The sequence below is a fragment of the Pseudopipra pipra genome, chromosome 9 (assembly GCF_036250125.1).
Source record: "Pseudopipra pipra isolate bDixPip1 chromosome 9, bDixPip1.hap1, whole genome shotgun sequence".
Classification (NCBI taxonomy): domain Eukaryota; kingdom Metazoa; phylum Chordata; class Aves; order Passeriformes; family Pipridae; genus Pseudopipra; species Pseudopipra pipra.
This window is the reverse complement of record NC_087557.1, coordinates 19,848,246-19,872,858: the sequence shown is the minus strand read 5'-3', so window position 1 is coordinate 19,872,858 and position 24,613 is coordinate 19,848,246. Positions and strand designations below refer to the sequence as shown.

The 24,613-nt window shown below is 39.0% G+C and overlaps 1 protein-coding gene across 7 annotated transcripts in view; it reads left to right on the top strand.

Moving 5' to 3' along the window:
* PATJ (PATJ crumbs cell polarity complex component) overlaps positions 1–24,613 on the top strand; it is a 145,277-nt gene that overhangs the window by 45,486 nt on the left and 75,178 nt on the right. For all 7 annotated transcript variants that reach the window (XM_064665023.1, XM_064665021.1, XM_064665017.1 and 4 more), the window contains 10 exons: positions 4,504–4,713; positions 5,591–5,710; positions 8,529–8,900; positions 9,868–9,988; positions 11,498–11,654; positions 12,707–12,778; positions 13,604–13,781; positions 14,625–14,735; positions 15,573–15,650; positions 18,680–18,797. In XM_064665023.1, the coding sequence (XP_064521093.1) occupies positions 4,504–4,713; positions 5,591–5,710; positions 8,529–8,900; positions 9,868–9,988; positions 11,498–11,654; positions 12,707–12,778; positions 13,604–13,781; positions 14,625–14,735; positions 15,573–15,650; positions 18,680–18,797 (1,537 nt within the window). The remainder of the gene's footprint in view (positions 1–4,503; positions 4,714–5,590; positions 5,711–8,528; positions 8,901–9,867; positions 9,989–11,497; positions 11,655–12,706; positions 12,779–13,603; positions 13,782–14,624; positions 14,736–15,572; positions 15,651–18,679; positions 18,798–24,613) is intronic.

Genomic DNA, 24,613 nt, shown 5'->3' with positions numbered 1-24,613 from the left:
CAGTTTGGAAAGGACAAGAAAGAGTCAGCCTGGTTTATCATTTCAGTTTTCCGGTGTGATGGACAGAGGTAAGCTGTGTTGGTTCTGTCTCCAGATTTGCTTCCTAAGGCCCTCTGACAGCTGAGCCTGGTGCCCATGGCAGTCGAATCACTTGAAGCCACAATAAAGTTACAGTTCCAGCATTGCACGTAGGACTCTCTTAACTTGCTGCTCCTGGGACTCTTAACATTTTAGCAGAGCTCAGGTTTTTAAGAGACCTCGTACTGCTCCAAATCCAGGGATCCCAGAGGCAGCAACTGCAGTGGCCCCTGATTGACTCTCCGCTGCTAAATGAATCCAGAACAAATGAGGCTCGGAAAATAATAAGAAAAATTTGACACCTGGACTCCAGGAAACATTTGTGGATTTTGATGAGGAGCATGGGGGGGAAGGGAAAACCTGTGGTTCAGCATAGTTAAATATATGGTGTGCTAAGTATGAATAAATTGTGACTATTTTAAACAAGTTCATATTACTCATGGCTGGCTTGGGCACAAAGGGATAGACACCAGCCACAAAGTACAAGTTCTTTAAAGGGTTACCTGAAGGCCAGTGTCCTGGGCTGCTGAAGCTGCATGGCAGGGGGGCAGCTTTCAGCGTTTATACAAGTGGCAAACTTTTCTACATGTAACTCTTTCTTTTAAAAAATGAGTTGGTGTCAGTGCTTGAGAGTTAAGGGGGGGTTGTCTCCTCATAGCTTTACTTTGCAGTCCAGTTCCTTTCCTCATTATTCATAAATGATTCGTTGTGTAAAGAAATCCTGCAGTAAAGGTAAAAGTTCCTCTTTAATGGTACCAAGCCTGGTTTATGATGATCTTGGAGGTCTTTTTGACTCGTAATGATTCTACTATTCATATTCATTTCAAGACGACCAAGTTGCATGGGGCTGTCTAGTGCACTCTCTCTCTGCTCTAATGCAAAGTCACGTAATAATTTCTTGAATTACTGAACTTGAGTCCCTTCTGTATCCTGAGTACCATTGCAGCAACATCTCAGCGCTGGGTTTGGAGGGAGAGAGTTTCTCCCCAGCCTGTAAACTCCATCCAAATAAATGAGCCTTTCACTTTGAAGCACAGACTGAATTCTGGTCCTGACTGCTAGTAACTAAAAATCACTTACTGTCTGGCTTAATGGTAGGCAAGTAAAATGAATCTAGAGCCTCAGGGTGGGTGTACAGTCACAACTAGTGCTGTTTAGTAACTTGGAATGGTTTTAGCTGGTCTATTAACATGGAGACAGCCCAGAAAGCCCAGTGTGGGAGTGAACTTGCCTTTTAACTATCCTAACTATATACAAGCTGTACCTTTTGCAGTTAGTATAAAATCTGGTTTTTATCCTACTGCTAGCCCTGCTTTCTTTCAAAAACAAGACAGCAACCCACACAGTCCAGTTGCACTCCCCATTTAGAAAATGTGAATGTGAATTTGATGTTTGCTGTCTTGTTTTAGCAGGTGGTGTTCTTTAGGGTGGTCTTGGGCTCGAGTGTAAATCATAAGGCAAGATATAAAAAAAACCCCCAGTGTTCCTTTGGTTTTGATAAGGAAAGCACTGTGCAATCCACAGTTGCAATAGAATATTAATATGTTTGCATGATTATACCTTGAAATTCGGTAGGTCTGTGTCTTCTTGTGCAGCTTTTGTTGCATTCCTTATGGCAATAGCATCGTGATTCAGTTACTGGGATCAACTCAGGTTTTACAGCACTGCTGGTGTTCCTGCCTTAGCTCTCACTGTGCAGTTCATCCTGCTCTTCTCTCCCTGTGCAACAGCTCCCTCTGCTTGAAATCAACAGTGGAATTGTAACCTCTGTTTTCTGTTTGCCTGAACAACAGTTTTTAATATGGGCCCCTTTTCTGAGATTTTTTCTGCTGCTCTTCATGAAGCAATTCCAATGCATGTTGTGAAGCAGCAAAAATAACCACGTTGTCCTCAAAACTTTGCTTCATAAGAGCTGTTTCTTTCCAGGAGTTCTCTTCATTTTTATCGTGAGGAAAGCTAGTTGGAACACTTTTTTTAGCTAAATTATCTCTTAACAGAACATGATGATTTACTGAGCAAAAATGTTTTTATTTCAGTGATAAGTTGAAACAGGACTGCTTCTCATTAGAAATGCAGTAGTTAGGCCACTGACCTTGAATATCTGTACATAAAAAGCTAATGGTGAGATTCCCATGTCCTACCTAAATGGTTTGGATTCAGAATCCGAAAAAAGAGCAGCTTTGGATCAAACAGAGCAGGGTTTGAACCTGGTCCCCAAGTCTCAACCGTACCATAATTACTGGACCAGTCATTTACTCACAGAATTTTTGTTGGCTTATCTACATGGGTAAGGGTGAGTGCTGGTTTGTTTTGTTCATTTTTTATCAATATAGCTAAGCCAGCAGAAGTCATATTATAAAAGCTGTTGTGTCAGCAAAGGTGTAGTTTTGCTGAGAGAGCTTTCACCCATTTAGGGAACCAGCATAAACCTTCCTTGCCACGGCAAGATGAGCCCATGATAGGAAAACTTGCTGGTTTAGTTCTACAGTAGAGCTTTCCTAATGTGAACAGTGCCTTGCTTGCTGTAAAATGGCTGTGTTGACACAATCCTGGGTTTGCAAGAACATCCAAAAGGTTATTTTTAATTTGCATTGAAGCAAACCCGAAGAGTAAAAACACCTCAAAAGTCTATGTTTGTTCTATGGCTGTTGAGCTGTTTGGGCACAGAGGCAAAGCCCACTCTGAGCAAAGGGCTTTAATTTAAAGCAGTAATTTTAATTGTCAAAATTCAACACTTAAAGCAAAGCAAACCCTCTTTTTTTATAAATATTTTGGAATTCATATGGATTCTCCTTCTGAACTTCCTGCGTTTTGTTTTGCTTCTAAAAATTTCCAAACTGGATGCAGTGTGTGTCTGTCTTGCTGTTGGAAACACATGGAATCCTTCCCCTGGGCACTGTGTGTGGCAGGTTTGGGCACAGACAGTCGGACAAACGGAGCTCCTTGGCACAGATTCAGGAGGCAGAACACAGAGAAGCTTCTGGGCTTGATTATCAAGACATGATACTCATGAAGAAGCTTCTTCTGTGCAGTGCGGATACCCAGGGCTTGGGAAGATTATAAAATAGCAGGATTAAGCAGTAGAACAGGAGAGAATTATTGCTGATATGTGTTTACTTGAATCCAGCTTCATCATGGCTTTTCCTGCTAAACTCTAATTTCAGGTCTCTAATTTCAGCCTTTTACAGATATTACAGTCATTGCCTCATATGTTTGCACATACCTTAAAAAACATGTGCCCTTGGAAAGCAGTGTATAGTCATATAAAAATATGAGAGTTTAAAAAGCATTCCTGTTTTCAAATTAACACTGAGGTGCTGAATTCATGGTGGTCTTTGTGATTTGAATTTTGCCTTTTTTTTTTATCCCTCCCATGCCCTGAGTAAGATGCAAGTCCTGAGGGAAAAACAATCTATGATTATGCACTTGGAGACCCAGTGCATGCAAGGAGCATTTCTGAACTCTGTGAGCCCTTACCAAGGGGGAGAAAAGCTAATTGTAATTTTAACAAAACGAACGAAAAAAATTAAAAAAAAACATAAATTTGTTTTGTGTCTCTTTCTGCCACTATATAATAATTTATAGTAATTTAATTGGATTGAGGATTGTTTGTTGAATGGTTGCATGCATGATAGAAATGGTACAGAACACAAAGCAGAGGCTAATTCCGGGGAAAAAATAAGTGAAGTTAATATCTTTTTGCATCAGTTTACAGCCTCATCAATGTGTATAATATTTTCTGCTTCACGTTCACTATATCCACCACTACAGTATTCCTTGTCTTCAGTAATAATCTTAGTTACTCTTCTGTTTCTGTCTCCTGTACCTTAAGGAAGCTTCAAGGGTGGAGAAAATGTCTTTTATAAGTCGTCATGTGCAGTTGACAAAGCAGAAACACTGCAGTAACAGAGCAAATGTAAACTGCTATTTCTTGAATGTTTTGGGGTTTAATTTTAACTTAATATTTTTAATTAAATTTCTAATCTTGCAATGGTTCCTTTTACCATCAGTTTTGCTGCTCTGGAGCTCTCAGGTGATGTGCAGAATGGTTATTTTCTGTGACATTAGCTCGTCCCAGGCTGGATGGAGGCTTGTGGAAGGGTGCCAGTGTTGTTGTTCTATTTGCAGGTTGGCCTGGCTGTGCCTGTGTGTGTGTAAGGAGAGGGCAGGCAGGGTATCGGTCACCTTTCAGATCTGAAAATTTCTTAATGGATTAGGCAAGTGATGGAATATCTTTCTTTTTGTGAACTGTAAGCCTTGGCAGTATTAGCAGACAGTCCTTTTTGAATGTCTCAGCAGGCTTCCGTTCTGTAGCATTAAATGATGAACGTGCTTGAGTGCTCTTTACATACTCCAAATAAACATCATCCTTCAAGGCTTTCACTTGGGTTTTTTTCAATTTTTTTTTTTTTTTCCTCCCCACAGGATCCCTTGGATCCAACAAGAACAGCCATTGTGATCAGCTCCTTGGTGGCAGGTGGAGTAGCTGAGCGTGGTGGGGAGCTGTTACCGGGGGACCGCTTGGTCTTCGTCAATAAGAAACATTTGGACAGCGCCACTTTGGCAGAGGCAGTGGAAGTGTTGAAATCTGTGCCCCCAGGTACAGTTTCTCTTGGAATCTGCAAGCCTTTGGTGGTAAGGACTGATTTTAACTTTTTTTTCCTTTGGTCCTATGACTGGGCTGTTGTATTTGGGGGGAGAATTTAGAATGGAAATATGTGTGCATCTGGAAAGCAACTAAGTTGCTGTGCATATGCCTTGACATGTCCAGAAATCCTGGCAAATGGGCATCTCAGTGTCCAAAAGGTCTGACTGGAAAACCAGCGTCCTCAAGTTCCTCCTTAAAGAACATCCACGTGGAATCAGGAGACGTGTCTGGGCAAACCCATGTGCACTGTGCGTAGGTGTAACGTGGTTCAGGCAATTCAGCAAATCAGTTAAATATGTGCTGAAGTCCATTTCACTCTAAGACACTGCTAAGTGCTTGCTTGAGCTCCACTGACATCAAAGAAACTTAATCTGTTTGAAGTCAAGACTGTAAATTCAAGCAGAATTTCCTTTTTCTAGAATCAGGGCTTTGGAACAGACAGTAGTTTACTGGAGAACGCTGCACTATTGTTCATCAAGGGCACCCAGGCAAAATTAATTAAAGCCCCAGCTAATAGAAAGTGCTTGTAATTCAAAGTGGTAGAGGAGTGGTGAAATAGGAATGTAGGAAGGCTGTTAAATACATTCTTTTCTTTTCTAAAATGTGATATTTCATTGTTCGTATCCTCGTATTTGTCTTTCTTTCTGAAACATCTCTATTTTTTAGTGTATCTGAATTATTTTTTTGTGTATCTGAGCCAGTATCTTCAAAAAAACAGAAGCTGTTGTCTTCATCTTCTCCATTTATGACTTTCCACATTTATAATTCTGTATGGTTGATTCTCCCTCTACCTTTTAATTTATTGAAAAATGTGGGAATTTTTTTGTTGTTTTCCTAACTCATCATTTGGATTACCTTCTTTAGGGAGAAAGCAGAGAGGAGGAGAACATGCACAGTGTGGATACCAGCAGCATTAAAACCAGCCCTGGGTCTCCAGAACCAATAGATAACATTAATTTCTCAATAATACTTGAAGCACCACAGGTATTTGGTTATTTTTTTCGTTCAGTTTAAGTTTATACAGGCAGGAAATAATATTTTAAAGTAAAAAAATAGTAATTTTTTGGAGATAAGACTGGCATATTGGGTAGACTTCAGGCTGCATTCCCTCTGAAAAAGCCTCTTAACAGCAAACTGTGTGCAAAGTGTGTTGTGAACAGAGAACACTTACCAATGCAGTTCCCAGACTGCTTTATCAAATTTATTATGTCATTAAAATACCTTGGGTTACCTTGGATATGAAATAGGAATGCTGTGTTAATATTACTCAAAAGTAGTGAGTTCAGCTTTGCAAAAAAAGTCAGGTATGGAAGCAGAATGCTTTTGATTATAATGAAGCAAAACAAAAAAGTAGTTTAGCGTATAAGTCACGCTTGAAATATGTTCTTCTTTATAGCCTTCTGATGTTCTTTGGAGTGATTTCTTTGCTCTCTTCCTCAATTCTCCTCTTTCTTATTTTCTGAGAAATAATTCTGTTTATTGTGAGGAGGGATGTGGCACTAAAGATAGTGAGAAACTCAAATGCTGAGGTAATAGGCAATAATATTGCAGTACTCACCAGTGCAGAGTTAGAGAGATGTGGATATCTTTTAGTTTTCATCTGTTCTCGAGTGCTTTGCAGGATTCACACTGGTAAATGCATTCTTTTTAGACCAGAAAAGACAATGCCAGAATCCTCCAGAACTGAAACACAGGAAGAAAAATAAATTCTAGATTTTCTTGTAGCTAAACATATTTACGTATCTCTAGATGCAAACAGATTAGAACCACCAAAAGGAGCAGTATTATGGAGCAGATGTAGGTATACATGAAGAAATTAATCTGGATAATGATAAATGATATTTACTGATTTTCATGGAGTTTGTTGTTTTACGGGTGCATAGGAAGGGTTCCTGACACAGAATTAGTCCTCTGCTAGCTCAGATTGTTTCTCTGCTTCCTAAATAAAACTAATGTTATTACTTTTAAAGAAAGTATTTTATCTTAAAATCCTGCTGAATGTAGAAAGTGGACCTCAGAGGTGTTTGGTTGCATTTTGTTTCACCTCATGTATAAGAGCATTGGTAATAGCTAAAATTTCCATCCATTTATTATCTTGTCTGCTCATATAAGAGCCAAGAGTGGAGTGTCATGATGGCTCCCACTCTGATGTGCTGACAAAACTGAATTTCAACAACAACAAAAAAAAAGAACTTGGATATTTTATTTGCTACCACAGTAGACTTTATGTCATATTTGCAGCATTCCCTGTGCCATTGGGAGCGTCTGCTGCTGCAGTGCAGCAGTCGAGGATGATACAGAGCAAACTGCTGGATCAGTAACACAAATTGTGTGTGGTTCTGAGCTCAGGCAACTGTTTTATGTAACGATGGAGTTGGTGGAAGTGTTGGGAGAATGATGCTGCAGGAGCGAAGTGAAACTAAATGGAATAAAGATGTATAGAATTTGGATCTCTTCAGACTGGGTGTTTTGTGAGATCGAGGTACACAGGTCAAATAGATTAAAGGAACATTTAATGCTTATGAAAAATGTGCTAATTTCTAGATTGCTGGTGTTCTGCTTTTGTGCCAGCTGGTATTGACTGCATTGTTTCCTCATGCTTTTGCCTCTCTCTTGTTTTCTCTCCTGCCTCTCACTTGAATTATACAAACATTTTGGCAGCGTCTGAGGGTTTTTCTTGTGTATTTGTACAAATGTAACAACACAGGGTTCTGATATTAAAGGTCAGAAATGGTGCAGTAGCTTGGGGAGTCTGGGAAGGGGCAGGAAGCAGAAAGAAAAACATTTTGAGTGAGGAGCCCTGAATCTGTAGATTGTTTTCGGAGTTTGAGGGTTCGGGGCCTTGAAGATGGGTTTGGAGGTTCTTCAGGCCACACAGACTTGGTGGCCTGACAAAGGAAGGTAAAACCTTTCTGTGTGTAGCAAAATTCTGGTTCCAGTGCAAGGCATAAAGTCTCTGATGCCTGTGCAGACTCACTGTGAGCCAATGAACAGCATTCCATTCCATTTGGGAGAAACAGGGATAACTGGAAATTGGGGAGGCACATGACAAATCCCAGAAAAGGAGCTGTTGAGTGAGATCTTTCAGAGTGGATTTTCGTACTTTTTCTCTTGGTTTTGTTGTTTGTTTTTTGGGGTTTTTTTCTCTGTGATTTGAATTGAGTAGAAAAGTGAGCACTGTTCTCTTTAAAACAGGAAGGGCATTAGATACTGATCCTTTTATATCCTTTTCTTTGAGTATGTGGGTCATCTATTTCCCCTCTGACCTAGGTTAAATATTGTGTGGAATACCCAAGGTAGGACAAAGGACTATGGCTTTTGGTTTGTGGGTTTGTTGTGGGTTTTTTTTAATTGCTGGTATTGTTGCATAAGCAAACTCTTCAGCTGTTTTTTATTTAGCTGATGATATTGTAAGAAATGTACATAAAACAGGTAAGTCTGAAGCATGGAGATACTTTAACCGGATTTATATATACTTTTTCCTGTAGGTTTTTTAGTGTTAATTAATAATTTTCATTGCCTAACTTCAGTCCAGATTGGTTTTTTTAAATGGCTGCAGCCATATCTAAGCTGTGCAACTTTAATCTTGTTATATTAAAAAAAATTCGTTGCACTGTCTACTTTTGGCATTAAAATCATAAGTCAGAGAGTCTGTTTTCTTTTAGAATATGCAAAGGTAGAAGATTCTCACTTTAAAAATCAGGATGTACTTTTAATATGCGTAAAAAACCATAGTTTTGAAAGAGTTAAGAGGAAACATAATGGTAAAAATCTGTCTATATTCCTGTAATGTTCTGTGCAGGGTTTCAGAGATGAAACACCTTTTAAAGAAGAACTTGTTGATGAACCACATTTGGACTTGGGAAGGTCATTTCAGCTTTCTCAAAATGACGATGAGGATGAGAGGGAGTCCTGGGAGATGTGTGAATTCCTGAAACCCAGAACAGAAGACATGGATGAAGAACGGGAAATGCTGGTGGATGAAGAGTATGAAGAAGACTCAGACTTCCTGAAATATAAAGCATCCTGTGGACAGAAGGCAACTTCAGACAGGAACCTCGATACAGAACGATGGGCAAAGCAACTGGAGAGTACTGAAATAAAAGACTTGAGATCCAGTATTAATTTAAGTCCAGAACAGTCCCTGGAATATCCATTCAGTAAAGATCAAACGGTAAGGAATGCTGTGCTGGTCTCAGTGCTGTACCTTCACCACGGAACCCAGACCTAAGGGCAAACTCCAGACCTAAACTCTATTTAATTTAATTACTTGGGTACCTCTAACAGAAACCTTTTGTATGTTTTGGAAGGTTCTTTTGGTTACTTATTGGGTGCATGTCAGTAACAGCAGAATGTCACTTCAGGATTTTAATAGTCCAGAGGCTTCACTGAAAGGAAGTGAAATTTTTAATCCAGATCAGTTCCTTGAGCCAGATGATAGTGCAGTTGAGTGAAAAATGATATGGTGGAAGCAATTGTAACAAGGATATTGGTGGATAAAGGAGTAGGAGAACACAGAGCTTCAGGTAAATTGCAGAACTCCCATTTATATGTCCTTCTCAAGTATTCTGAGAGTTATTTTTTCCTTCTGATTCTTTGTTCATTCCCTTACCAAAGAAAAAAGTGATAATATCAGCCTCCCATGCACCAGCTTCTGAGGTGTGTGCTTTTATATGAAAAAACTGAAGTGGAAAAGGATTTAACATTACAGCCACAGAGAATTTCAGGTTTTGTTTGGCACGTCCCATTATGCACTATGTACATAAACAGGCTAAAATGCAACTTCTACTGAAAGTTTTATACCAGAGTGCACAATATTAAATTTATATATTTTTTACTTGTAAACAACAAATGAGCAAGAGTAAAGAACTTTTTGTCTGAATTACACTGAGTAGAAAGATACAGTTGCTTTATATTGCAATTGCATGTAACATTTTTCATGCCTCTTCTTAATATAGTGCATAAATGAGCAGTTAGTATTTAAATTAGCAGTTAACATTTCATAGTTATCTGAATAAATATGAATGTAGCTGAGAAAATGTGTATGTTTGCTGTAAAAATTAATGTTCCTGTCAAATACCTCTGTGTAAGTTAATACCATTGCTTTCTAACTTTAATTACTTTTTTTCTCCTCTGTGAAGTGTGAAGAAAATGCTACTATAAGGTCACTCTTTCCTGGAACCACAGCACACAGTGGCTACCAAAAGGACATATTTGACATTGAAACTACTCAGTCAGAAGAAAAAAGCAAGATGGATTTAGGTTTGTTAGAAGCTTTTTCTTTATCTTATAATTTCATATTTACAAATTTAAATTTTATACCAAAATACAAATTCTTTCAAATAATACAGTATTTAAATGAAGACTTTTACAGGCTCAACACAGTCTGCTTTAAATAGGTTTTAGCTTTATAATCTTTCTTCCTCCTCCAAATCTGGGCAGGTTTAGATTAGAAGTTAGGAAGAAATTCTTTAATCAGAGATTGGTGAGGCCCTGGCACAGGTTGCCCAGAGAAGCTGTGGCTGCCCCATCCCTGGAAGTGCCCAAGGACAGGTTGGATGGGGCTTGGAGCAGCCTGGTCTAGTGGAAGGTGTCCCTGCCCATGGCAGGGGGTTGAATGAGATGAACTCTGAGGTTCTTTCCAACCCAAATGATTCCATAATCTTTACCCACAGTTGTCATAAATGATACTGAAATGGGCTGCAGATTTGTTCTGCCTGTCATCACTTTTTTCTGATGATGTCCCCAGGAGGGGGATATTCTGATAGCTGATGTCCCCAGGAGGACTCTGTGCATAAGGAAAATAGCTTATTGCTGTAACCTCTGTCAGGAATTTTTCTCAGTCACTTTTGACTGCTAACTGTATAGATTTTTGCACTTAAAAAAATTTTTAAAATTAAGTAACAGGCTCTGGAAGTGACTTTACCACAACCAAAAATTTGCAAGGGAACACTGTAGTAGATATTGCCCCATATCTTGGTTTTGTAATCTGTGTTCAAGGGCAGAGTTTCTCCTTGTCAGATGGCCAGACATGGGTGGTTAGGATTTGGTAGATCATCAGGGAAATAAATTTATCAACCTGCCTGAAGTAACACTCCCTGGTTGGGAGGAAGGAGATTGGGCTGTTTCCTGTCTTTGCCACCTGCACCTTGTGCAGCAACTGCTGTGTGTGAGCTGCAGTGACAGACTGGAACTCTGGTGGTTCCGTTAATGTTGATGCTTCTGTCACCAAAATGACATTAGTCTTCCCCAGCACAATGGGATTCTGTACTGGAGCAGGGATCTGCTGTCCCTGTGCAAAGGATAGATTCACTATTCCTAACCATGTGTTTTTGTGAGGAGCATCTGACGTGTAAGTCGTACCAAAGAATGTCTTGAGTTCCAGAGAGATCTGATGTTTCCTGTTATTACTTGACTGTACATCAGAAGCAAGGTGCTATAAAAAACTGGTTAGTGTGGTTTAAATTTCCTTCAAAAATAAATGTTCTATATCTCTAAGCCTCCTGATAATAACGCAACATCCACGTTTCATAGAACTATAGAATCCTAGAATGGTTTGGGTTGAAAGGGACCTTCACGTCTGTCTCGTTCTATCCCTCTGCCATGGGCAGGGACACCTTCCACTGGACCAGGTTGCTCCAAGCCGTGTCCAACCTGGCCTTGAACACATTTAGAACCTGGTGAGCTAAGTGGCTTATTTTCAAGGATGATAACTGGTCAGTGCAGGGATAGAGGAAGTAAAAATTCTCATCTACCCCTTTTCATCTCCAGGATCAAAGCTTCGGATTGACTCTAAAGGGCCTGGGCTTGCTGTTGATTTGGAAGCTATTGAAAAGGAAGAGCTAAAAGGAGAGAATGCTGTTTTCTCTAAGAACCTGGAATCTGGGAGAGTAGCCACCTTAGCTCAGCCTAGAACAGTGTCATGCAGGTATGGAGAAATATTTCAGGTTCTGAAAGACTTTCAGTTAAAGATCTTAACTGTCTTCGTGCTTTACTTATTTACTTTACTGACTCATCATTAAAGGCTGTGTGAAATGCTAAGATACATTGATGACTCTTGCCCAAGGAGCTGAAGTTTGCCTTAAAACTTCCCATGTTTCCTCCCCTGAGTACTGGGCAGAAAGGTATGAATGACTCAGCCACCTCCTTCTCTTACTCCACGGTGAGGGGAGTATGGATGTGTCCTGGAGGAGAGGGATGTAGCCTTTACAGCAGCACTGCTCTCCCCTTAGCTCCTTACTATAGCTCTGTCCTCTTGGTTTTCCCTTTCCTTTGTTCTTTTTGGGAAGAGCAGTTCAACCATGGCTCTCAGGCCTCTGCAGGAACCGTAGTTTTGCCGGTGGTGCTGAGAAACCTTGAGCTGGCACTGGTTGTAAATATTTGCCATATCTGTCAAGTGTCCCAGTCTTTCCCCGGCAGTTTTGGGTGAGTGGGTAGTGGAGCTTTTGTAGCCTGTTAATTCCAATTCTTAGTACTTCCCTAATTCATCTGTAATCTCCCCTTAGAGGAAAAGCAGCTCAGCAGTAAGGTGAGGGGATTATTCTGTAGATTTGGAACACACAGGATCTGTTCTGTTCTCCTAGTTGCATCATTATATGCTTTCTGGTCAGCTAGGCTGGTTTTGGCATGTTTATGTCCCTCTCTAAGCATCACAGCATATTTATCAGAAAGTAAATGTTAAAATTGCTTAAATAGTCATTTCAAATGAGTAAATGCAGTGCAGATTTGTATATCATGGAGCAGCTTATAAATTTGGTCTGCCCATCATGTTTATTTCTGGAGCATTCCTGAAGTACATTTAAACCTAAATACAAAAATTCCTGTCTAGTCTGTTGACTTTGTACATTTGGTTTAAACTGGACAGTGTGAGAAGGTGTTGCTGTCTCGCTGCCAGATAAAAAACATGTAAGGAATTGTGACCTGGCATGGATGATGCCTCTTTTATTTTTTTATTCTTCCCCTCCCTCTGCCCCAAATCAGTGAATTACCCGAGAGAGAAGAAGGAGAAGGAGAAGAAACTCCAAACTTCAGCCACTGGGGACCACCACGAACGTATGTTCATATAATTACATTATTCCTTCCCATTTACCTTATGTCTTTTTTTCTGTGAGCCCGATTAGTTCTCTTTGTTTTTTTTATTCTCCTCCTCTGCCAGTAACTTTAGGGTACTTGTGAACCTTGGGCTTTCCTAGATACAGTGAATTTTTAACAGATGTTCAACAGAATTATGCCTTCTATTTATACAGCTGACTTGGGAAAGCTTGGCTGGTTTACTTTGTGGATGACCTACAAGTTCTTGCTCATTTAATAACTATTAGGTGTGAACAATGCACACAGTGCTGCTGTTTCCCTTTCCACAAGTTCCCTGCTAAAATCCATGGCACAATTCCAAATTGCCAGGCTAACTTTTAGCCATGTCCTTCTTGTATTGTTAACATTTTTAGGTGAATTGTTTTTATGGTCCTAAGTAAAACATGATCAGAAAGTTCCTGTTTAAGCTGATTAGTACAGTCAGTGTTCAGAAAGTTATATGAAACACTTTATTAGTTGTCTAGTGTGCCCACTTGCAGGACTTCCCATTTCCAGACAATTTCCTCAAGCTGAAAGAGGATGAGTGTTTACTTGAAGATCTGACTTTCTCTGAAATAAAAGCCTCTGCCCAGTGGACCTGGATTGGCAGCAGAATTTTGTACTTTTTGTGGGGTGAAATCTGCTCAGGGTAAAAACTGTAGAGAGCATTCTTAGGCTTCTGACTTTATCTCTTTACTCTATTAAATCTCCTTGAAAGACCAGGAGCTTACATTTATTTAAAGATTCACATTTATAGTTTAAATAAACTGTTTGAAGATGTTAAACTACCACACGTATTTTTTTCAGTGTTGAGATCTTCAGAGACCCTCACGTGTCTCTTGGAATCAGTATTGTTGGTGGACAAACTGTCATAAAGCGCCTGAAGAATGGAGAAGAACTTAAAGGGATCTTTATCAAACAAGTTTTGGAAGACAGCCCAGCAGGAAGAACCAGAGCTTTAAAAACTGGAGATAAAATACTTGAGGTAAATGGAGCTAAACCTACCTTTTTAGTCTGAGAAATAAAGATTGACTCGAACGGCTTTGGGAGGAGAGAGAGACAAAATACTGCCGCCACTTCATGAAGTATTGACAAAACTGTGTTTTGAAAACCAAAAGAAACCTCTGATGGTGTCTTTTTTTTTCCTAAGGTCTGACTGTGGAGCCCTTTTAACATTCTCCTTTATATTTAAGAAAAGACATGGCCTGGTGTCTGAAGGGGAAATGAAAAAATGCGAGTGCCCTCTTCCCATATAAATGAGTAATAAATTATAGCATAACTATAAACATAATTTTAACACAGGGAAGAACATGGGGTCTTCATACTGAAATATGGGCTGTTATTTTGTGTGTGTGGATTTAGAGTAGTTAACTGATTAACCACTATTTGGGGCAAATCTCTGATTCTGAGGTGCTGTGGGGGAAAGTGTCATTCCTGCCTCTCATCTCTGGCTCTGTGTTGATTTTTTACTCATTTTTCTCCAAATTAATGCTTCTGAATCTATGTTCCCAAGCCAACAGTGCTGCTCAGGTTTAGTTTACAAACAGGTAAAATCTAAAAGAGTTATATTATACCTAACATTATGTAACACTGACAATCTTATTCCTTATGTTTTTATCTGGAAGAATTGTTTTGGGAGATGTATGGCCATCTCTTAAATATGAATTCTAAGTAATACAATTTTCCTTAAACCATTATGGAAACATACTTTACAAATAATTTCTCTCGACTGTTTTTGATACCTTCCTCAGATACACTAATCTTCTACAAGTGTGTGTAATCTCTTGCAGTGACTCTGTACCTAATAAAAATAAACATTGTTTGTTAGGTTTCTGGGATAGATCTCCAAAATGCCACCCACGAGGAAGCAGTAGAAGCCATCAAGAACGCGGGAAATCCTGTTGTGTTTGTAGTTCAGGGTCTGGCTAACGTACCAAAAGTAAGTTTCTTTCTATTTTTATTTCAAAACTTAATAAATGTTTAATATGCATCTTATTTTAAGCTTGGCTCAACTCCTTTCAGCAAGTTCCATCAATTTTTGTGTCCAAGGATGGATCCTTTCAGTTATAGACCAGCTGATTGATTGATTACTTCTCTGGCCTGATTTGAAACCTCATTTCTCTGATTTACCTTGAGTAGATATAAATCGGCTGACTAGGTGTTAATTCAACTCTCCCACCTGTGTCATAAGAGTCTGGCCCTGTGTATTTAATTTGTCCATATTTCATAATCTAAAAATATACTCTGTTATGCAGAGGAACAGAGGTGTAATTAAAATTAGGCAGATTTACACCAGCCGCTCCATGTAAAATGTGTCGCCAAAGGGACCTGAAGTAGTTATTTGGGAGCAAGTTAATTTCCAAGAGATTTTAGGTATCTCCTCATCTTTGAGGTCAAGGCAAGAAATTTTGAAAAACCTGAGTAAGAAAAGGCATACAATTCTACCAGCATTGAAGTACACACAGAAACCCCAAATTTGTGTGTGCTTTTGATGTAATTTGAGAGGTTAATTGGGAATTCTGGTAGATTTTGGGGCTAGATATCAACCAGTGAGCAGTAGAAAAAAGTATAGAATGTTTGTAAATTCAGGAAAATAATGTAATTCATTAAATTCAGTAAAAGAATATAATTTAAAGACTGCACTGCAATGCCCTTCTACATGGGGCAAAATGAAGAGAGTACTGTGTAACTTTGTCATTGTCATGAACTGATTTTGGGTGGGTTTTTTGCAGTTGTAATGCTCTTTCTAATGTGTGTAATATACACTGTTTTTCAGGTGGTTGCTCCCACCCAGCCTAAGGGAATCAAAGTCAGCAAAGATCAGGATGCAGACAAAGAAAATAAGAGCGATAAGGTATTTGTTCCATTCAAAGCTATACTCAAGTTTTACTGTATCAAATGGTATAATAGCATGTATTCTAACTCTATAATAAGCTTCCTCTGAAGTCTGAAATTAAATTTGAAGTGATTTGTTGAAATATCTTTGATTCTATGAATTTTTGCCATATTTCTGCCAAATACAAGTCAAGTTTCTGACAAATATTCTGTGGGTGTCTGCTGGATGCTGAAACCCTGTACTTAGCACAGCTCCTCACTGTCATCTCTCTGAAGTACCTGTTTTGCTCCATATGGAAGCAAATTGATTCTCTTTTGTTCAGCAGAAACAGAGAAATAGCAACGTGTACACAAATAGTATCCTTAATCTGAGGCTGGCTGAAATTCAGTAAAATCATGTTATAGGATAATTAAATCCACTGAGTCTCCTGCATTTCCCATAGCTGTGTAAAACAAGGAAATGACCGAGGGATCTGTAGCTGCTCAGCTAATTGTGAAGCGGTTACTACACAGCGACTTCCAAATAACTTCACAGCAGTTTTAAAAGAGAAAAAGTCTGGTATAAAACAGTGAATTTGTTTTCATGGCTTCAGTGAGGGAAAAAAATTAATTTCTCATTCCCAGCCATGTCACTGTCATGGCCTGGTGATTTCCTGTGGGAATTGCCCTGACTGAGGAGTGTAGGTCAGGTACTTTCAGAGTTTGTCAGAACTGGAGGAGCAGAGACAGAATTAACGCAGACACTAAGTTTTGCCTGGTGCAGTTTAACATGCCAGCTACAAATAGGATGAACTTTTCATTTGATCCTACTCAGTACACTGGGTACCTGAAAAGACCCTCTTGCCTCCAAAATTTTTCCTTTCAGGTACAGAAGCTACAAGGCTCAGTTATTCAAAAAAATCAAGAAAGGTGTTGAAGATATGCTTTCATGCCAGTGGATAATACTTCCAATGAAGCAGTTACAATCCCGTTTTCTTGGGTTTTTTTATCTATATTTCTAATCTCAAAAGCTCTCATCCTCTTGCAATGTGCTGCCTTTAATCTCCAGCACTCCAGCGTGTCACGTTCTACAGCATTCCGAGGTTAAAGAGGGAGCCTCATCTTTTTCAAACCTTTTTCATCTGTTGGTGCTATAAACTGGTGGGTGGAATAAAGAGCTTCAGTGCATAAATATGTAGCTCCTTTTTAGCTTTGAACATTAGTTCACAAAGCAGTCGTACTGTGCTTCCGAAGTGCCATCTCAGAGTTGGAAAGAGTTGCTATTAGTGGATTATTAGTCCACATCCCTGTGGGGAATCAGTGATATTTCTAGTCCAGTCTTCAAAGTGTCACAAAAGAGTTTGGTTTGAAAGCAGCCACATGCAGCTGGAAAACCTGCCTCTTTCTGTATGGTGAATTTTTTCAATACTGAAGGTTTTGCCTGATTTGTTGGTGTTTATCCTCCTCCGTTGATGTATTTGTTTAAAAATTATCACTTTGTTTTATATAAAACCACTTAAAACAATTGTGGACAAACCAGATATCAACATGATTTTGCTTGTTGGCTGTGTAAACTGTGCTTTTGCCTCTGTGTTACTACAAAAAAGTGGTGTAATAGGGTAGTCAGATACAAGTTATTCATCTGGCTTTTCAGTGGGCCAGGAGAGATGAGAGAAACTTGTCGCTCTGAGCCTTACAGAGAAACCATGGATAAGCTTAGGTGTCTCAAGTAATTTCAAACAGACTTTTTAATAAATGTTTAAGGTCTTAAAAAGCCAAAGGGTCAACATTTAGACTGTAAGTTATTACTAAATTATAGTGATAATAAAGTGACTCATTTGTCATAAGCAGCTGAAAGGAAGGCTGCAGGTTTTCCATCTTTATCTGCTCAGTAAAGTAGAACGTGAGCCCTATCATGCTTCCTGGATCTTCTGGATTTTGCACAGTTCTACTTGTGCTGGCTTCAAGAAAAAAGTGGGAGGCACAGCTAGTGTATTGTACACTTTTGGAAAACAGCTGTTGTGTTTCCAAGTGGATTGAATTAATTTCAGTTATTATTGCTTTTCTGTTTCAGCAGAAAAAAGTGTTGCAACACTTTCCCGTTATGTTTTTTAAATGGATGAGATGGTAGTTATCTTACCTCACCAAATTTTCCATGTAGCTTGCAGTGCAGCTTCCTGGTTATGCTATTCTGTACAAATTTAAGCTCAAGATTTTAAAATTCCGTACGCAGGTTCAGTTTTGGTTGCACACAGTGAAAAAACATTATCCTGGGTTTGCTGTTTGGGTGTTGTGTCATATTTCCCAGCTGTAGAAGAAATTAATTACGGACATTGTGGGTGCTCTAATGGCATCTTGTCCACGGTGTTCCCTTTCTAAAGTGCATCCTGCTATTAGTAGGGTTGCAAGGGATGCAGCTCAGCGTCATTTAGTGAAATCACATTGCAAACTAAGGCAGGATCCAGTTCCTGGGAGCTATAAAACCAGTTGCTCAGCCGAAAAGTGCCTTCATTAGAATCAGAGCCTGCTCTGTATTCCTGCCATGCACCGCTACATGCATCATTATAGGAGCTGCCTGTATTTATGTGAGGTAATAGAATTTTATTGTGAGATATAATTCAAAATCTTTATTAAATTTAAGCCAAAATAAGGATGAACTGTGATGTTTAAATATTCATATATGGACTAAGAGGTTTGAGTTCATATTTTATATGTAAAAGTTTGGCATTTATCAGCACCAGACAGTTATTGAGTCTGTAATAAGAAACAGGGTGTAATTTGATGTTTATTTTTAACCCTTGAATAATGTCCACACTTTCATGTTTATGACAATACAGAAGTATTTTGTCAACAAGTAAATGTGCATGCACAATTGTGTTTTATTTTCTTTTTTTTAATGTTCAATGTCACTTCTTGTTCTGCTTTCTTGCACAAAAAGCCTTTGCTGCAGAATTTAGCATTGTAATTAAGTACTGTGTCTGTGCATGTACAGTGACAATAGACAGTAGGATTTTTTTCGTGTGTAGGGAGGTTACAAAACATGTAACTGTTTGTCTTTGAATCCATCAGAGAAAATATGGGGCTCCACCTCCCATGAAACTGCCACCTCCTTATAGAGCCCTTGAAAGGCTGCATGCAGAGGAAGCTGTCGTGGATGAAGAGGAGGATGAGGATGCTTGTGCAGAGAGTGAGTAGTGCACAATCATTACATCAGATTACATTCCTGGAACTCAATCAGACTGTGATAAAACCTGTCTGCCATTTATTGTTGTATTATGGGCAGTAGTGCTCAGTGTGGCTGGAGCATCCAATCCTCCACCTGATTTGTGACTTAGATCATCTTTTCTTCCCAGCCAGGCTCCTGTAGCGCAGCTCTTCCGAAAAGATAGAGGAAGGGCTCTGTTTATTTTCAATCTAAAAATGGCTAAGCCGTGTCTAGAGGACTTGCTTGGGCAAGGCAGATGTTATGTTTTACTGTTGTAATTGCAGTGTTAGTTGAGCAGTCATAGGTAGAGAACCACTGGTGCATAGTTCTTGTCCAGAAATCTTGCAGGCGATTCCAGACAATGCTGTTCAAGCAAGATAATTCCCATTAAAAAAAAAAATCTACTGATTTATTGTTTTGTACTTTACTGAAAAAAGGACCCTATTTTTTATTTTTTTTTTTGTAGCACCTTTTATGGGAAAGGTTCTGCAATTGTCCCATTTCAGGTTTTGCAGTGAATTACAACAACATGCACTCTGTGAAAGAGTAGGGACCTAAAGAGTAGGATGCAGTGGAACTTGAGAGCTTCTGGCAGCATGACTTAGATTCCAGCATACTGCTTTGAGAATTACAACTTTGGTTAAATGGAATGTTATTATCCATAGCCTATTTTCCACTAGAATATTTAGAAATACTAGAATTGCAGTTAGGAGTCCTAAATTACTTTCTGAAATAAGTTACCTTCTATTTTTTATCTTTATGCTCTTTTGTATCAAATCAGCATAGAGGTGGGATAAGGCCTTGAACAACTTGGGACTATATGATCTTTAAGGTCCCTTCCAACCCCATAACACTCTATGATTCTCTGTGGGCTTTTGTTGGGGTTTGGTTTGTATTTTTTTGCTACAGTGCTTTTTTCTCATCATCTTTTGTCTCGGAGAGGTTTTTGTTTACCCTGGTTATGGATCAGCCAAAGCAGAGAGATGCCTTTGTAGCTTTTGATCTTGAACCAACCGTGGCTCCCATTCAGAGTGGAAGCCCCGAACTTGGAGCCTGCTGGTGGGAAAGCTCTTCCAGCTGCTCTTGCTGATTTCTTTGGCAGTGGTGTGCCATTGAAGCTGAGATAATTAATGAGTTTGGTTGGTTTGTCACTTTTAGGGCTGCTTTGGTGGAGACAAGAAGGATTCTGGAAGGTTGTTCTCATGGAAACAGTAATGGGGGCAGAGGAGAAGTGTGTTCAGGTCTGCCTCTGTTGCTTTGAAGGAAAGTTGTGAGCTCTTGAACTGAGATACTTCCAGAATTCCCCCTTACTGAGTTTGTCATCCCACTGGTTTGAAGTATTCCACATAGTTACCTCAGGAAGGTTTTCCAGTGTTTCTGTGGGGAATGGTAGTGAGGGAGGAATATTTGACTGCAGACTCTGGGGATGTTGGATTGAATTCAAACAGACTCAGTAAAACTCCAATAGTAACAAACTCATTTCAGCTCATTATTAAAGTTATAATTCCCAGTTAAAGGATATATGTGATAAGTAGGCTGACACCTGAGTTGTCTAATTAGGATACGCCTCAATCCAAGAGCTTGCTAGACCTCAGTTAAGACTTTACTCAGAAATAATTCCTTATTCATGGGCTTGGTCATTTTTTAGCTGTTCTGCCATCCCTAACGATATTGCTGGCTGAGTCTGAAAGCGCAAAAGGTAAAGCTACTTCTGATATTAAATTCATCAATCCTACCAGACTTGGCAGCAGCACACGTTTGTTCAGAGGAATCTCCTTTTCTCTCCCCTTTTTACTGACTGAAAATGTTTTGCAATAACCATCTTTTCCATGAATCTTGGAAAACCAAGACGTGCATTTTCCATTTTATTCTTCCCCCACCTCATTCTTTTTCTTTCAAATAAAAAAACAGGCTAAGGAAGCTTAAACTAAGTTTGTGCCTCAACCCTTGAAGTAAAAAGCAAGTTAGAAATGATCCAACTGTACTTAATGACATTAAGCATCTCAGCAGCTGTGGAATGGGCTTTTACAGAGTCCCTATTCTGTGATCACTTGAAAAACAAAGTTTTCTCTGTGAATTCCAGTACAGTATTGTTTATGTGAACTGCTTGATGTTCATAACTTCTGTCCTGATTCTTGAGCACCTTTTCCAGAAATCTCAACCCAGGCCAGCACTTGTCTTTTTAACACTGTCCATTTGCATGTTCATATGGATCTGTTCCTTACCCACTTATCCTACTAATTCTACTGGTTTTGTAACTTTAATAATAAGTGAACAGGTGAGGTAGATTTATTGTCTTCCTTATTTAGAAGATAGGGTATCTTAAAAAGGAAGGTGTGGTGTCAGCCTAGGTAAATTCACATCATAACCTCTCCTTCTTTCATTTGCTCCCTGTAGTTCTCCATCTCTTTCATAGCATGGAAGGCCTTGGAGGGCATTTTGAGGTGGGACAGCTGTTAAATCCATCCTCTGGTTGTGCTCCTGATGGATTTTATTTTCTTTTTTAATATTCTTATTAATACAGCTGCAGTGTCACGAACCTGCTCATCAATTTCTTTCATACTCCAGAAATACTTTACTTGCTCCACTTGACATTTTTTCTCCTTGTTTGTCACTTCTTTGAACCCGTCCTCTCATCTTGTGTCTCCACGTCCTTCGTCATTCCCCAGACTGAAAATGAAAGCAGAGCATTGTTAGTCTTCCTGCCATGCTTAGAAATTTTTTCTTTCCTTTCTGTCCCATCCATACTGCCTCACAGTCTCTGTGTTTTGTCTGTTTTCTCCTTAAAGTGGCTGAAAAACCTTTTGGTATTGATTTAATCTCCCCTGTGGGAGCTAAATCCACTTGCCTTTTGGCAATGCTCCCTTTTATTCCTGCTTTTCCACTACTGAAACTGTAGCTTTCATTGCTGACTTGTTGGAACAAACAGTAATTTCTTGTAGATGTTTTCCCTTTTCAAGGGTTGTTTTTGATCCAAAAAGGGTGAATCCTTGTTGGGAATAGAACTGTGAGGTACCTCTTGGTCTAGAGAAACTCCATACATATCCTCCATGTTTCTGTGGTTTGAGAAGTTTACAGTTCCAGCTGTTTTGTTGGGGTTTTTTTCAAATGTGACTTCTTGCACCTAAGACCCTTAAGTTTCAGATCTGCTTCTCCTTTATATTTCTGTTTCATACCACAAGTACTTCCAGTATTATATCCTAAGTTCTTAGCTGGTTTTTCCTAGACTTTGAAGGCACGTTGAAAATAGTATTTCCTCTTGTTTTATTTCTTCTAGTGATGCTGTTAAATCTGTATCATTATCCAGCTCTAACATAGTGTGACATGGGTTTTGTTTTCTCTTTGCTTTGACTTTGCTGGTTTAGGGCTTTCAGCTTATGCTTCAAAACAGTTTTTGTACAACTTGCACCGTGTGCATCCTGTTGCAAAAGGAGCCTTCAAAATCCGTCATCTTCCAAACCTGAAAAGATTACAGTTACAACACAGGTTTGGAGTTATTCCTTCCCACACTTGTCCATGGCAGAGGTTATTTTGGAGAAAGAGGTTTTTTTAGACTTCCCAAACCTTAAAACCATAAGGTTTTGAATAGGATTTTTTTTTTTAGTCAAAACAAGTAAAAGAAGGGGAGAACATACAAAGGAGCTATTTGTACTTGGAGCAGCTGTGCTGTAACTGCATCAATAGGCATTGATGTGTTTTCCTGGAGTGGGGGATGGCTGGAGGTGTGCACTAAGAATCTGCTAATGGACTAATGTGCACCCCGTTGTGGCCTATTGCTATAATGAGGGGTTGGTAGTAAAAAGAAGCAGAGGAAATGGATGGGCAGAGTAGTTTGTAATGGAATGTTTCATAAGGTTTTCCTTGGGGGAATTCATAACCGTACAGTTTAGATATACTTTTGTAACTGAGTTGAAGCAATCATAAATTAGATAGGAAAGGCCTTAAAAGCCATTCTAAGAAAACTAAAAAGGCAACTGTTGAAAGAACTTGAAATCCTTAGTTTCAATTGCTGTTACATTTTTAGTAAAATCTTTTGTCAGTTAGTTGACTGAGATTGATCTGGTTGGTTTCAAATAAGTTTAAAATCATAAAAATAGATGATAATAAAAAATTTGTGGAAGGTAGCTTAGATAATGGACTAAGCTACCGCTGTGCTCAGACTTCCTGGCTGCAAGGGTATTAAACTGTATCTAATAAGGGGATAATAATGCCCCCTTCCTTTTATTTTGTCTCTAGATAATGTAGAAATCAATGAAGCTCTAAGAAAGCATAATGATTTATCCTCCTAAAATGCTTTTTGAGGTTGGTCGTTTCTCTACCAAAGCAAGAGATTTTAAAACTTCTCTAGTATTCGACTCTTCATTTGTTACTGTGAGGGTGGGGAGGCCCTGGCACAGGTTGCCCAGAGAAGCTGTGGCTGCCCCATCCCTGGAAGTGTTCAAGGCCAGGTTGGACGGGGCTTGGAGCAACCTGGTCTAGTGGAAGGTGCTCCTTGAGGGAGGTATGGTCAAGTACATGGGGTGTGCAGAAACAGGATCTCAGGAAGTATCTGTGCACTGCTGTGAGTGAGGATGTGAACATCATCAGCACTTTGGGAAAGCAACAGAATTATTAACAAATTACTGAATAAAAGCAAACCCACTCATAATATAATTCTTGGGTATCTGGCTGTTTGGAGTCTGTTTTATGCACAGCTGTTCTAAAACAAAGGAAGAGCAACCCTGAATTTTGCTTTGATTTGAGTGGGGGGGATCACCAGAAAACGTTGATCTTCAGTTGAGGCAGCTCATGTAGCCAAACACTGCCTCTCCAATAGATGTCACTGCAATCAACAGCAAATAGAGATGATGTTCAAAGAGGAAGATGTAGCTTGGAAGAAAAGGCTTCAAGCTTTATGAAAATAAAATATTGAAAAAGTAGTAATTGTAGTATTTAATTTCCTTAAATATAGTAACAAGTGTATCTAATAGGGTGGATTTCCAAAGACCATGCAAGTGCCAGGATTAGACAAATAGAGCAGACACTTTCATTTTTCAGCTCTGTGTTAATCTCTATTTAATGTGACTCTGTACTGCTAATCTTCTTTTCCTATTCTTGTTCTGACCCATAATTAGCTCAAATACATAGGTTTTGTAACCAGCCCTAAAATCATATCCAGAACATGCTGGGCAGACCCACAAGCTGCTGTGCCACATGAGGATGGATGAGGGAGTTGGTGTCATTGTAGTTTGAGGTTGTGGGTTAGTTTGGGGTTTTGTTATTGTGCTGCTTTCTTTACTCTATTTGTGAATCACATGCACAGTTATCATCTGATGAAGTATTGCAAGAGGAAATTACATTTTTGATGAAGTAATACTAAAATTGCAGCTGGGACTTCTTGTGGTTTTTTACTGTGTGCTTGACATAATGCATTGAACAGATGGCTGTGTATGTGCTGTGAGACATATTCTAAAGAAAGGACAATGAACTTTAAAAATGAACAAATTAATGGTATTAACGAAATAACTGAGTATTTTGAGTTGTTTTAAATGTAACATTTGGAAGAGAGAATTAGTAAGGACTTCCCAAAATAACTAAGTATGTTTATAAATTTAGAGAGAGATTTTATCTTTGCTTTTTTAATTACTAAATGAAGGATTTTGAGTCTTTTCAGTGTTTCAGTTCAGCATTCATTGCAGTGAAACTAATACTGCTTGTTTAGGTTTTCAGCAAAATACAAGTTATGATGAAGTTTGAGCCTTTTTATGCTTATAATGACAGATTGGTTTTGTTTTCTGACATTAAATAAAAACAAAACA